The sequence below is a fragment of the Rosa rugosa genome, chromosome 5 (assembly GCF_958449725.1).
Source record: "Rosa rugosa chromosome 5, drRosRugo1.1, whole genome shotgun sequence".
Taxonomy (NCBI): Eukaryota; Viridiplantae; Streptophyta; class Magnoliopsida; order Rosales; family Rosaceae; genus Rosa; species Rosa rugosa.
The window spans coordinates 48,638,085-48,653,602 of record NC_084824.1 but is presented as its reverse complement, the minus strand read 5'-3'; the positions used below and the strand labels follow the sequence as shown (position 1 = coordinate 48,653,602).

Genomic DNA, 15,518 nt, shown 5'->3' with positions numbered 1-15,518 from the left:
TAGGTCCAACGCCTAATCCCCGAGGTACGATAATCAAGGTTCAAATACTTTCCCTTACTTGGCAACGATTTGTACGCTTGCGAGAGTTTATGAGTCAAGTCAATGATTGATAAGTAGTAGAGTGTCACGCGCAGGTGGCTACATGGATACGCAAGCGAGGCTAACCAGAAGGGTTCGGAACTTTAGGCGGTCGGTTCGGTGCTTTTCCGGTCGGTTACAGTGGTTCCGCCGCCGGTTCTAGACTCCTGGGATCTAGAGCTTTAATGTGTGCGGCGGAGGAAGTTAGGGTTTGAAGGTTACGGAATTAGGATTTTAGGGTTAGGGTTTCATGTTAATAACGTGTTTAAGGAAAACTGAAATTGGGAGAGAATTGAGTCATGTTTTCATTGATAATAGGGGTCTCTTTATATAGAGGATTACAAGCATAGAATTAGAGTTGTACAAAGAAACATAATCATACATTGATTAGATATCTACGAAGATATCTCCGAGAATATCTCTAATATTAACCCTATTAGAACTAGAGCAAGTAACCTAGAGTTTGGGCGATACACATATTCTAGATTTACTTGAACATTGACCAACTTGTTTTAAAATTTGACCAGTTATGATTTCTTGCATAGCAAACCAACTCCGAACTAGAGTCGATTTGTTGGTCCTAACCTTTTGCCTATCGATTGTTCATAGGATCAATAATATCCACACCAAATATATATCTATATATATATATATATATATATTTATCCTATCTAGAGTGAGGCCTCGCTCTGAAATTAATGTGTGAGGTTGGAGTTTATGGTCACTTTTCAGTCTTATATTCACATCTCGACTGTTCAGTTTTTAGGTACTAATGTATAGATCATCTCTGCAAAGTTTTAGCCAAATTGATGATCTTTAAGGTATCTAACTCACTTAAACCAATGGACGAACATAATCTGTCCACCATGAACCGTACCAGGTTTAAGGCAGTTATCAATGCCTTAACGACCATCAATTCGGCTGAAATTTTGCAGAGATGATTTATACATTAGTACCTAAAAACTGAACAGTCGAGATGTGAATATGAGACTGAAAAGTGACCATAAACTCCAACCTCACACGTTAATTTCAAAGTGAGGCCTCACTCTGGATAGAATATATATATATATATATATATATATATATATATATATATATATATATACAGCAAGGTTCCAAAGAGGACGTCCTTGCTATACATAATCTGCGGATGGGTCAAGCACAACCGTCTGTTGCTTTAAATGAAAACCAACGGCTCAGATCGATCTCTTCCCAAAAACCATCGCGGGTCGAAGTAGAAAGCCTCAGACGAACTGTAGACTCTCCACTTCGATGCAGCCAAAGTCTCTGGTTCTCTTTCTCCACCCAAAATCTAGGTCTTCTCGTCTCCAAATACTAGAAACTCATCTCAGGTTGCATGATTGTTGCAACCGAAGTTTTCTTTTTTCCTTTCTCTCATGAAAATTGTAGCTCTCTTATGGTCCCGACATCCCTTGGAGTTTTCGCGCCAAAAGTTGGAGACTTGGAAACAGAGAAACACATCTAGAGTATGGATTCTCTCTCTTTTCTGATTTGTTTGATTTCCAATTACAAAATTTAGGGCTTTTTCCATATTTAGGACTTTTCTTCTTTCTGTTTCTGGGTTTCTTTTTTGTTTCGATTGTTGATCTTATGTGTGCTTTTCAGTTTCAAATAAATGGAGTCAGAGGATGATCAAGTTTATATTCCTCAAGTAAAGGCAGAGTTGATGCCTAAATTATACCAAGAGTTTGAAACAATAGATGATGTTGCTGCTTTCTACAATAGATACGCAAAAGAAGTGATAGGAGCATAAATGCGACGAATATAGTGTGAAATCCCTTACACTTTTCTTAGTTATTTCCTTTAAAAAGTCAGTTTTAACTTTGTTTTCTTTTTAGGTAGTTCGTGGAGTGATTCAAGAGAAATAAGAGCTGAAAGGGAGCAACGAAGCGATGAAACATGAAGTACTGATGCAGAGGGCCAAGTTTGATCAACCATTTGGCCGGAAATTACAAGGGAAGTCCACGGAATTCATTGTGCAAAACAGTTGCTGCAAAGCAGAAACTGCAGTTTCAGAATCAGCTTTCTGGGAACGGTTTTGAGGAGCAATTCTTGCATCATTCCAGCTTTACATTTGAAGAAAGGACCAGCGATCCTTGAATAAATGATGTTATACTTCAAGTACAGCTAAAGAACTGGTCATAATCGTCAACGAGGCAGTAGGAAACCAAGCACAAACTAGGCTTCCCGATAAGGCAGAAACTGTCAGCTTTTCACGAAGCTTTTTGGGAGATCTTTTCCGGCGATTTTATTGGAGTTTTTCCTGAAGGTTATTGATCATTCTAGATTATATGATGTCATAGAGCACGTGGGAGTCAAGAACCATCCAGAAACTTGTCAAGACGAAGTCGTTCCTTGCCCAAGAAGTAAGCTTCAGAGTCAGAAATAGAATCCTAGTCAAAACAGGGCATTTTGGCAGAATTCTTCTTTGGACGGATTTCCAGGGCATTTTTGGAAGGTTGTTGCTGCTGCAAATATGAAGGAGAGTCCTAGAATGATTCCTCAAGATTTTGGGAAGATTATTAAGGCTTGAAAATCATTTAATTATGCACCAAGTAGAGTAATCCTCAAGCAACTAGGGGAGGCTTTCAAAGCAGAATTGGAAAAGGAAACTTGGGCTGTGTATTCCACATATATAGAGGCTCTAAACACGTTGAAGAGGACCATCCTACAGCGCCATCTTCTGCTCCCAAACCCTAGCACAAAAAGTCTAAAATTCCCAAGTCTTCAAGAAGAAAAACCGTGCAATCCATCTTCCATCCTCCACCAAGCTTCTGCCGTGACTTATCTTGAAGGAGTACTTGCATCTAAGGCTGCCTAAAAGTGAATTCGTGGCTCTCATACTCTCCCTTTTACGGTTTTTATCATCTTGTAATCTAATACTCATGCTTTTATTTGTTGAATTTAAGACGATGTGTGGCTAGTTTCTTTTTGTTAGGGGCAAGGTTTGAAGCCCCAATTATGTAGAACATATGTTTGTTTAAATTTAGTTTCTTGATCTTTGGTGTGGATTGGTTGTTTATCTCTGATTGATTGAAAACTTTTGCATGTGTATGTTTTATGGTCGCGAACATAGGATTTATGCATGTAATTGGAGCTAGGTTTAGAAAATAATTCACCTAATCGTCTTGTTTTCTAATCCACAAGTATGCAAGGCTTTGGACAAAAGCTGATGTCTTAAACAATTGGAAGAGCATGCTAGGTAGGCGTTCCACACTAGACTGCAACTCTATAATCAATCGTTTCCATGAGATCTTAATGCTTCAAATATGTTGACACTATATGTGTTGTTGATAGGATAGCGTTCTATACCTTGATTGCATGTTTGATAGGCTTAGCTATTGTGCGTTCACGTAGACTAAGTATTTAGGGAAACATTAATAAGGGACATGATCTGCTCCGACTTGTTTCTTGGTTGATTTCTGTTCACACCTTAGTAATTGAAACTAGGTTAACTTAACATTGTTCGAAAGTAATTGGTGGTGGATTTCCAAGTCTCTAACATATTCTCCATCTTATTTTCTAAAAACCTAAAATCAAAATTGTTTTTCTTTTATATTATCTTTTATTTTCGTTAAAAACCAAAAACCCCAAAATATTGTTCTTGTTTAGGATTGCAGAGCCCCTTTCTATCCCCTTCTGTTTCCTGCCATATTTTTCTCTCTTTTCTAGTATTTGACGTTTTTGTTTTGTTTAGTTTCAGATTTTATTTGTTTGATTTTTGTTTTAGTTAGTTTAAATTAGTTTGTTTTTATTTTGTGTGAATAATTTGTTACCCTCAATCCCCGGCTTGAACGATCCCTGCTTACTCTATATTGCTAACGACTACATCTTGCAGGGTTAAGTTGAGCGCTTGTTTTTAGCGTATCAAGAAGCAGGGTTTAGTATTAGAAGTCATTCTAGTGCGACCGACAAAGATAAGAAACAACTTATGAGGAAGGAGTATGTCTGTTATAAGCAAGGAGATTCCAAAGTTGAAGGAGAAAAACGTAAGAGATGATTACCCAAAGTGGGTTGTAAAGCGAGAATTGCAGTTGTGAGAAAGAAGGAGTCTGGAAGATATGCAATCTCTGTATTTGTCGAGGGTCACAACCATCCATTAACAAGCCCTCCTAGAGTACATTTGTTGAGATCTCACCGTCCTGTTTCAGAAGTTAACACAGTTCTATCACAGCAACTAAGCTTGGTAAATGTTGAGAAACATAAACAGTTTGAATTCTTTGGTGTTCAAGCAAGAGGCATTCAAAATATTGGTTTTATACAACGTGATCTATATAATTATGGAAGAACTTGTCGTGAAGAGAAGAAGGGGCATGATGGAGATCTCCTGTACATGCATTTTCAGAATGAGAAAGAAAAAGATTCCTCTTTTGTCTAGACAATGGAGTCAGATGAGGAAAACAGAGTAAGACGGTGCTTTTGGGCTAACTCAATTTCAAGACGAGCTTACAGCTTTTATGGAGATGTAGTTATCTTTGATACTACATACAACATAAATCGGTATGGAATGATTTTTGCACCATTCACTGGTGTTAACAATCATGGGCAGACAATCATCTTTGCGTGCATTCTTAAATGATGAGACAACCGATACTTTTGTTTGGTTATTCAAGGAATTTCTAAATGCTATGCTAGGAGATGCACTACCCACAAGATGATTATTACCAACCAAGATCCTGCTATGACTAAAACCATTGCAGAAGCACTCCCACAAACATTTCATAGATATTGCAGTTGGCACATTCTTAATAAATTTTCTGAGAAGCTAGAAGCGATTAAATATCGGGATTCCTACCAAGACTTTCATAGCTGCATATGGAATTCAAGTTGTAGAGAGGAGTTTGACTCAAGATGGATTGAAATTATTGAGAAGAGTGGGTTGAGTGATAACAAGTGGCTGGAGTCGATATACGAAATTTGTTCATCATGGATACCAGCATATGTCAATCATGTTTTCTCAGCTGGAATGTCAAGTAGTCAAAGAGTAGAGAGTCAACATTCTTTCTTCAAGAATTATGTTTCTAAGTGGAATTCATTGGTGGAATTTATGGTTCAGTTTAAGAGGGGACTTCTTCACCAACGCCATTCTGAGTTAGAGGAGGATCATATTAATATTGATGAGAAGGCAAAAACTGTCATGTCCCTTGACATAGAAGATCATAAGGCCAAGGTTTATACACGTAAACTATTTTATGAAGCTCAAGAACAGTTGAGAGAGAGAGCTTCAAATATAAACTAGAACTTATGTTTGAAAATGTCACTCAAGAACAGTTTAAGGTTATGCGAAAGAACATTGATACTTGTAAGTCTCGTGAACTCACTTACGAAAAGAATTCTGATTTTGCATCATGCAGCTGTAGAAAGTTTGACAGTGAAGGACTTCCATGTCGGCATGTTTTGGCATATTTGATTAAGATCCAAGATGTTGATAAATTGCCTATTCAGTACATCTTGAAGAGATGGACTAAAGCTGTAAGACAGAGAGTTGTGATAGATTCTTATGGAATGGAGATAAAAGATAACAAAGCTTTACTTGCAAGGAGGACTAAACTATTCCAGCATGCTACATATGCAATTGATAAGGTTATGGTGAGTGATGAGGCTACACAGCTCTTTATGGAAGCATTAGATGCTTTTTTGGAGAATATTAAACCATTAATTAGTAATGAAAGTGGACAAAGTGAAGTTGGTTTGGAGACCAAGACTGATACTATTCAGCATGTTTTTAATGAACCAAATCAAGTGAGAGCAAAAGGGTGTGGGAGAAGGTTGAAGAAAGGAAAAGAGAAGAAGAAAGTTAAGGTAAAGGACAGTCAAGGTAGGCAATGCCATGGATGTGGACTATTTGGTCAGTCACATGACAAAAGAAATTGTCCAACACTTCATGGAAGGTAAGAATCTATAGATACCTGTGTTTGATATTATTGAAACTCTTCAACATTTTTATCGATTCATATTAATCACTTTATTTTTGCTTATTTATGTAGACCTGCTATTGATAAAGATGGGGATTCAAGTTCCACTAGTATGGATGAGGATAGTTGTTCATCATCTCATTTCGCAGAATAATGTCTCAAACACATCAGTTAACTACCAGAAAACACATCAGTTAAGGTAAGCTTTCAGTTTTCTGTATTTGGTATTTTTTTAGATTTTGCATCTGATTTGGTCAGTTTAAGGTAAGCGGGTTTTGTGGTGTGTTTGATTTTCAGGTTTTGAATTTGGAAGATGATTTTAGGTTCGGTGTTAATTTTATTGATTAGCTACTGTGGTGGTTTTGAGTTTGTTGAGAAATAGCTACTGTGATTGGTTTTATATAGGTTTGTGGTTTGTTTGATTCTGCAGGTTTTGGATGCAGTGATCAGTCTGCAGTAGGTTTGGGATCTGTTTGATTCTGCAGGTTTTGGATGCATTGATCAGTCTGCAGGTTTTGGGGTCTATTTGATTATGCAGATTTTGTGGTCTATTTGATTCTGCAGGTTTTGGATGCCATTTTGCATCATGTCAAGGTTATATGGCAGAGTTGTTCATAGTCAATATTGTTGAAATATTGGCTAGTCAAAAGTTGATAGTCTTGTTGGAATATTGGATAGTCAAAAGTTGCTGATATGTAATGATTCCAGAAAATGACTAATATGTAATGATTCCAGAAAATCAATGTAATGGTTTCATTCCTTCTATTAGAGGTGGCAAACGGGCCGGCCCGGCCCGGCCCAATTAATCGGGCTTCAGGCCGTGCTCGTACCGGCCCATGTCGGCCCATTTCTTATCGGGCTCGGGTTCGGGCCGGCCCATATACTCAAACACTAGGCCCAACCCGGCCCACGGCCCAAGCCCATAGCTTGCCGGGCCGTGCTCGTGCCGGGCCTAAGGCGGGTCGTGCAGGGCCGTGCTCGTGCCGTGAGAAAACGAAAACGAGTTCCACTTTGAGATAAAATAAATGCAATCAACATAAGCACTAAACACAAAATTCATACATAAAGACATAATTAGAATGCTAGATATCATAAGTTTACAACAAAGTACAAAACTATAAGTATGTAAAATATGGTTTTCCTCTAGTGTGCTATGAATCTGGCTGACTTAGTTATCCATCAAATCTACATGCTGCTCATGTGTTTCACCGTCCTTCAGTAAACCATCTATTTGTTCCAGTTTCTTCTATATCTCTACGTACTTGTAGTTTCTCCGTCTTATCTTTATTCTCAGTTTCTACTGCTGAGATTTTCAGCTACAAATTTTGCTGCAAGATAGTACAAAAACAAGTTTAACAAGAAAAAACACACATCGCATAATATGCTTTTCTGTTTCCAAGTTCTCCAGACCAATCATCATGCTCTAGAGTCTAGATGCTAATAGTGTCCAGCAAGTAGCTAGGTTCAATATATATATATATATATATATATATATATATATACTATTATTAAGAGAAGAGGCTTTGTTAGCCAAAATCAAAAATTTTGCCAGAAATGACCTTAAGAGATTAAAATACTTTGAGAATTAATTAAATCACAAGGGCTATTACGACAATTACAAATTATATTTTTTTTTAATAAAAATAAACAAAATAAATCCAACAACCCACTTTTCTCTCCCACTAACTTCTCTCTGCAATAACCGTTTTCTTCCATTATCTTTTCTTTTTTATTTTCTGAAAAAAAAAAAAAAGTTATTTGCACATGCAGAGCATGTGTGGAGGAAGACTAGTATATATATATATACATACATACATACCTCCAACAATATTGAGTATTTGCTATCTCACCAAGCATAAGTAACACCCTCTTTGGGACACCCACAAGCCATGGTGAGGCCCAACCGCTACTTGCATCTTGTAGCCCTATGTTCAAGCTACGCTACGGTATCCGGAAGTCGCAAATCCGCCGCTGGGAAGCCACCTTTCCGGCCTTGCCAAGTTGCCTCCATAATAGGCATTTCTAGACTAAAATAGTGGGTTCTTGTCCCACATCTAAGAAAATGTAAAGGAAGAGCACTCCTTCACCTATAAAAGGAATGCCACCTCCCACTTAAACACCACTCCATTACATCTTTTGTAATCCCCTTGGGCCGCAAGGCTCAACACACTAGTAAAACATTCAAGTGGACGTAGTTTCCCGCTAAGGCGGGAGAACCACTATACTTCTTGTGTCGTTCTCTCTCTCTCTCATTCTTTAAGCTAACTAGAGACCCCTCGGTCACTAACGTTAACATTGGCGCCGTCTGTGGGAAGCCGACACACGAAGGCTTCGTCACCTACCACGAACTTTGACCCATTTGGGCCGGTCAATGCTTGGTCAACGCCCATTGGAGCCGATCAACATTCGGTCAACGCCAGTCAGGACTGGTCAACGCCCAACTCAAAAAAAGTCAACGCTGGCAACAATTTTTTTTTTTTTTTGCCAATTTACTCATGGCACCCACAAGGCTCCTTTGGACACTCTGCTTTTTTTTCTTTCAATCGATCATCAACACCAACAGTGAGGCCTTGTCCGCTGGGCACCACCACCGGCGACAACACCAACCAGCAACACCGCCGGGCACCGCTAACCATCTCCAACCATCAATCGCAGCTTGTTGAAGTGGCCGCAAGGCTAGCCACCGCCAACTCCAGTCAGCAGCACTTTTTCCGCTCAACTCTATCAGCGGCACTTTTTCCGCTCAACTCTATCAGCGGAAAAGCCTCCGGTCAAACCAACACTTTCAATCATCATCAGCGGCAAACTGTACATCGCTAAGAGCCACAATCACCATGGCTGACGCTCCAGCGCCGACGGTCTGCTGAATGCTTCCGCCATGATCTTCCGCTACGCCACCTCCGCCGGCAAGAGCTCCGCCAGCCACCTCCGCCGGCAAGAGCTCCGCCAGCCACCTCCGCCGGCAAAAGCTCCGCTGCCCCACACATCCGTCGAGCTTGCCCGCTGAGTTTCACCCACTGGCCAAAGCTCCGATGAGCTTCACCGCCAAACTCATCCGTTGGGCTTCACAGCTGAGTGGTCTCCGCCGAGCACCGAGCTCTGCTCCGCCGGACTACCTCCGCTAGGCACCTCTAGCAAGCCTCCGCTGGACTCCGAGCCTCCGATGGACTTCAACTCTTGAGCAACAAATCTTCACTAGGCATCAAAAGCTCCGCTGATGCCCAAGCTCCGCCGGTCACCACCGCTTACCCAAGCTTCTTCCGCTAGATACCTCCCCTAGCAAAGCTCCGCCGGCCACCATGTCGCTAGGAGCAACTGCTAACCAAGGCTCCGCTCCGCCGGTCACATCTTCCGCTAGCCAAGGCTCCGCTCCGCCGGCCACATCTTCCGCCAACCAAGGCTCCGCTCCGCCGGCCACTTCTGCCGCCAATCAAGGTTTCCTCCGCTAGGCACCAGCAGCGGCAACCTCCACAGCTTCCTCCGCTGGCCTGCATGGCTAGCCAAAGCTTCCTCCACCGGCCACTCTCCGCTAGCACCAGCACAAACCAGCACACTGATCCGCTAATAAGCACAATCAGCTCCAACCATCTCATGACCCACCCTCTCGGTGACCCGTTCAGACACCCAGTAGCGCCATCTCTGATATTCGACTCATAACAGCAAGCCTTTTTTAGCCGGACCTGCTAAGCGGTGTCGCAGCAGAAAAGCTAAGTCCTTATCCTATATTATGCATATCTGCAACGCGGTCTGCCATTCATGCATGTCTCCGGTCGGTTATATATGTGTTCATACACGTGCCTACGTGATAGCCTGATAGGACCCATGCATTCAATCTTATTTGAATGCCATAATTGGAATGTCATCGTGCCTATGCTACATACATACACACGTATGTCTATCAGAAGTGGGTAATTACTATCTATAACATCTCTGCACGTGGCATTTACAAAGACCATCATTCATTAATTGTCGCTAGCCATACATATACTTCACATATTCTAGTTTCATGTGTTCACATGACAATATGGTGCTGGCACCAGTACCACGTATCAACATGCATGGTTTTACTTTAACCTTATCTATCAACTTTGTGGCCAACAGCCATTGATGCATTATTCCCATATTATTATTATACACATCTTTATCAAGGTATCAGTGGCCACTCCTTTGTCCTCTTCTAGAGAATAGCTGTTGTGCATGCATCAGAGACTAGCTCATTATTCATGCTTCCACTAGCATTAGACATCTAAAACAAGACTTGCCGCCATATTTTATTGACCTCATGGACATGGCCTTACTGTGAGTTCTTTAAATTATCCTTGATACTTAGTGATGTTTGGTCACACATCTTGACCGCACAATACCTAAGATCTCAGATTTTTTGCTTCACATGATTCAAATATAGTACAAATTTGCACATGGCCATGCTTACGAAATTCAAGCGTGTAAACGGTAAATTGACGTTGTGCGTATATGTGAGATAGCAATTGCGTAGAGTTGTAGCATTTTTAACATCGTAACACGAGGCTACATATACACATGTTTAATCAATTAAACTACATGGATTGATTACTAATCATTTCTCTTATGTTAAGGAGGCACAAGCACCGTTTCAGTCAACGAAATCATTAGCTTTCTACCATGGTGCTTCTCCGATGCAATGGAGCGTCATGCTTGGACAACTCCAACATGCTTTGGGTCTATATCAATGCCAACTCCAACTCGCTCCAAATCGGCATAAGATAAGTCACTATATCTTATCTCTTACGCTCTTGCAATTAGAGCCTTTTCCATGACTATACATGTCTCCATGACACTTAAGCATGCCTACAAAATGTTATTAGCAACTTTACTACAAGTACATGCTATACACATATGCCATGCTACTACTTAATTGCAACTCAATTAAATAAACATGGGACACTCGAACAAAATATTATTACTTGCTCTATGTGTTTATCATTTTTCATCGGCAACCAACCACCAAGCGGTAAGGCAACGCCTCATAATGACAATGACCGCTACGCGGCATTGCAGTCAAGTTTCTCCTCCGAGAAATAGTAAAGGGACTAGTTAACACAGCCTACGGCAGCCATTGATCCGGCAGTTAACCCCGACGCTTGGGTACCAAAGATTGGGCTCGCTACCCAACACCCTCTGCTCCGTGCAGCTCCCCCTCAACAAACAATTTACCGACCATCCGGATGTCCATCGTGGCTGGGGAGTGGGGGACTCCCTGGCGAGCCTAGCAGGGGCCCACCCGAAAGGGCAAAAGCGTTCGCTCCGACCAATTCTAGATGGATGACGCACTCGCACTAATTATGCTTGATATACGGCACAAAGCTACGCTTTGGTATCAACCCGCAAGAACACCCTCCTTGACTGGGGACTCCGGGGACTTATACATACAGCCCAGCATAATTAGCAACGGCAACGCTCATGCCTCAGGGCATCACCATCGAGCTACCCGTTAATGCCTCATGGCAACACCGAGCTCCGCGCTCGTGCCTCAGCGGCAACCGTCGAGCTTTCGCGCTTGTGCCTCAGCGGCACCGCCGAGCTTTTCGCGGCACCCTGAGCTTCCGCTCACGCATTCGCGGCACCCCCGAGCTTCCCGCTCACGAGCTTACCGCTTACGCCTTAGCGGCACCCCGAGCTTCCGCTCACGAGCTTACCGCTCATGCCTTCGCGGTAACCACGAGCTTTCGCTCATGAGCTTACCGCTCATGCCTTCCCGGCACCACGAGCTTCCGCTCACGAGCTTACCGCTCATGCCTTCGCGGCACCCCCGAGCTTCCGCTCACGAGCTTACCGCTCATGCCTTCGCGGCACCCCCGAGCTTCCGCTCACGAGCTTACCGCTCATGCCTTCGCGGCACCCCCGAGCTTCCGCTCACGAGCTTACCGCTCATGCCTTCGCGGCAACCACGAGCTTCCGCTCATGAGCTTACCGCTCATGCCTTCCCGGCACCACGAGCTTCCGCTCACGAGCTTTCCGCTCATGCCTTCCCGGCACCCTTGAGCTTCCGCTCATGCTTCCCGGCAACCCTTGAGCTTCCGCTCATGCCTTCCCGGCAACCCTTGAGTTCCCGCTCATGCCTTCCCGGCACCATTGAGCTCCCCGCTCATGCCTTCCCGGCAACCCCGAGTTTCCCGCTCACGAGCTTTCCGCTCATGCCTTCCCGGCAATCCTCGAGCTTTACGCTCATGTCTACTCGACACACCACACGTTAATGAAACATTGAATTTTTCTACCATTTGTCGTTTACCGACCGCGACAAATCAAATTCTTTTCGCGTTCCATTAATAAGAGCGAAAAACAAACGGACACAACCATACGCGCGGTCATCGTTCATGAGTTACAAATGCATACCTTCGCGGCACTCATGCAACTTACATCTCACGAGCGTAACCCCGTCAAACTCGACCTCATTCGTCTCCTTGCGCGCGTCACACATTTATCATACGCAATCCATACGCTCACACGACCATGTATCACGCACCTCATACATTCATATATGCCAACGCATATCAATGCAACTCACATTTGTTGCCCAATACAACAAGCATTCTACATATGCCTATTTTTTGTCTTTGTTGTGCAGGTTAACGAGTCCCTTCTTGCTTACGGAGTTCGGGGACTTGTAGGGGCTCCGTGCCGCCCGGTTACTTATGCTTGATGACTTCATGATTATAACTCCCCAACCAAGAAGCTCCTCTTGCTTGCGGACTTCGGGGACTTGTACATACCTCCAACAATATGGAGTATTTGCTATCTCACCAAGTATAAGTAACACCCTCTTTGGGACACCCACAAGCCATGGTGAGGCCTAACCGCTACTTTCATCTTGTAGCCTTATGTTCAAGCTACGCTACGGTATCCAGAAGTCGCAAATCCGCCGCTGGGAAGCCACCTTTCCGGCCTTGCCAAGTTGCCTCCATAATAGGCATTTCTAGACTAGAATAGTGGGTTATTGTCCCACATCTAAGAAAATGTAAAGGAAGAGCACTCCTTCACCTATAAAAGGAATGCCACCTCCCACTTAAACACCACTCCATTACATCTTTTGTAATCCCCTTGGGCCGCAAGGCTCAACACACTAGTGTAACATTCAAGTGGACGTAGTTTCCCGCTAAGGCGGGAGACAAACCACTATACTTCTTGTGTCATTCTCTCTCTCTCTCTCTCATTCTTTAAGCTAACTAGAGACCCCTCGGTCACTAACGTTAACAATATATAATAAACTTGGATAAGTTTAGAAAATCAGAAGCAGAAATTTGAAATTTCTCTCATCTGCACAAATTTATTATAAAGGTTTGGATCACAATTATTATAAAGGTTTTAGAAACCATGCAGCTCCACCTACTTTGCTCTTTAGACTTGCCGTTGCCTCCTTGATTTCATTTTCTTATTGTCACAAGAACAATAAAGTATTCGGGTACCAAATACAAAACAACAACAATCCTATGAAACATCTTTGCATCAAAGGAAAGAGACTCTTGCTTTTCATACAAATATAGACATGTAATATAAGTAAAAAAATAATAGATAATAGAGCATGTATGTCAAATTATCATCATAGTTCATGTTTAAGATCTTGAAGCAAGTAATTCTCAGATCTGATGCTAGAGTCCATGCTAATCAACTTTAGTTTCTCTGTATTATCTTTATTCTCAGTTTCATGTTTTTCCATTGCCTTAATATAAATCAAATTCAAAGTGATAAAGTTCATTATTGAGGTCAAATTAGGATAAGCAAAAAATAAACAAAATGCAAGGACATGAAAAATTGGAGATATCTCCATCCAACTTACAACAGTAGGGCGTTTCGAGTCAAGGAAAACAAAACGTAAAACCTGCTCAACAATGACTTGTTCTTTCTGCTCCTCAAACTGCATAAGTATACGCAAAAGATAATGTTTAACATCAGAGATTGTAAGGCACACTTGTTTCTATATTATCATATTATATATATATACAGCACATCTCAATGATATTGTTTTGAGGGAATATAAGAGTGTAGTACAGAGGCATATAAAACAGTCAGTACCCAACTTCCCTCCAATTCCTTAATCAATTAATCAAAACATTCAGTACCCAACTTAACTGGTACAAAGCACAAACTTAATTGATTAAACATTCAGTAGAAACGTAATTGATTAATCAAAACTTTCAATGGCCAACTTCCCTCCAATTCCTTGAAAACAATGCGTTCAAAGGAAAATCATACAATATATGAAATACAATCATCTAAAACATGAAGCACAATGGTTTGAGTAAAATTGATTAATCAAATACCTTCATCTTTACAATTATAAGATCAGAGGTGTCCGCTGCCAGTAAAAGTGATCAAATTTAGCGATTAGAAGAGAAATTCAAGAGCAAGAGATGGAGAAATTGAGGGTAATTTGAGGGCCAAAGGTTAGAGATATATAAATGAGGAGAAGAAGCCGTTGGCATCTTCCTCCATTGATAAGTTGGAAGGTCCAAGCGTGAAGTTCTTTGATAAATGGTTGAAGTTTTCCAGAAAAAGTATTGGTTAAAAATTAATGTTGTTATTGACTATTTGAGTTATTGCGTAAATTGCAAATTTGCAATGTTTATAAATTATATATTTATATGTTATTTTTATATTATAAACGGGCTGGGCTGCGGCCCGTAATATATCGTGCTCGGGCCGTGCCGGGCCTCTAACGGGCTCGGGCCGGGCCGGGCTTTTGGGCCAATATTTCTCGGCCCAGCCCGACCCGTTAAATTATCGTGCTCGGACCGTGCCGGGCCTCTAACGGGCTCGGGCCGTGCCGGGCCGCTTCTAAATGTGCCGGGTTCGTGCCGTGCTCGTGCCTAGCGGCCCATTTGCCACCTCTACCTTCTATAATACTGTATAGTACAACAAATGAACTTTCTCTAGCATAGCAAGAGCAAAGCTCTGTGATTCCAGAAAATGCACATTACATTCACATGTTCTATACACTGTAATTCCAGAAAATTCACATTGCATTTATTGTTCACTACTACAAACATTCCACAAATGAACAGTTTTCCTATCCCACAACCAATACATTATGCAGCAACCAATCCACCTGCCTCAAATAGAAATCGTAACTCATTGCCGGTGCATCCCAAGCTTGAAGAATCAAACACATCACAAAATTCATAACAATATTCACCAATAACAGCAACAATATCGAAACCAGCGCAGAAGCTAATCAATCAAGCCAATAGTCAACGTGAAATCATCTTGCAAATCCAAAACCTGAAAAATCACACACACTAGATCAGTATCGTAAAAGCTCTATTGAAATTTCATGTGCTTCTAACAAATAAATGACAAGAGTCATTTGTGACAAATTGTGTATTTTCAAAATTTGGTCCCTTCTCTCTGTCTCTGAGGGTTAGGGTTTTTCTTCACCTTCGTGAAGAGTGTCCATTTTGGACGTCGCGGGTGGCTGACTAATGTTCTGGTGTCTTGAGGGTGTTGTCAAGGGCTATCAGTTTGTGTCTC

At 41.8% G+C, this 15,518-nt stretch overlaps 1 protein-coding gene and 1 long non-coding RNA gene across 2 annotated transcripts; one reads left to right on the top strand and one right to left on the bottom strand.

Moving 5' to 3' along the window:
• The first annotated feature begins 4,480 nt into the window (after window positions 1–4,480).
• LOC133711801 (protein FAR-RED IMPAIRED RESPONSE 1-like) lies at window positions 4,481–5,783 on the top strand. The gene is made up of 4 exons (XM_062137893.1): window positions 4,481–4,599; window positions 4,735–5,269; window positions 5,371–5,688; window positions 5,772–5,783. Exons 1-4 carry the CDS (start codon window positions 4,481–4,483, stop codon window positions 5,781–5,783), a joined length of 984 nt encoding a protein of 327 aa, XP_061993877.1.
• A 1,353-nt stretch (window positions 5,784–7,136) lies between these two features.
• On the bottom strand, window positions 7,137–13,964 carry LOC133710765 (uncharacterized). The gene is made up of 2 exons (XR_009846852.1): window positions 13,828–13,964; window positions 7,137–7,342 (listed from the first exon to the last, which is right to left on the bottom strand). It is a non-coding gene; the product is annotated as an uncharacterized LOC133710765 (long non-coding RNA).
• Window positions 13,965–15,518: the final 1,554 nt, after the last annotated feature.

Excerpts from the sequence above, each read along its gene's own strand:
- LOC133711801 (XM_062137893.1), top strand. The coding sequence starts at position 4,481 with ATGGAGTCAGATGAGGAAAACAGAGTAAGACGGTGCTTTTGGGCTAAC. Across the intron at positions 4,600-4,734 it reads ACTACATACAACATAAATCG|GAGATGCACTACCCACAAGA; the intron begins GTATGGAATGAT and ends ATGCTATGCTAG. Across the intron at positions 5,270-5,370 it reads TAGAAGATCATAAGGCCAAG|TTTAAGGTTATGCGAAAGAA; the intron begins GTTTATACACGT and ends ACTCAAGAACAG.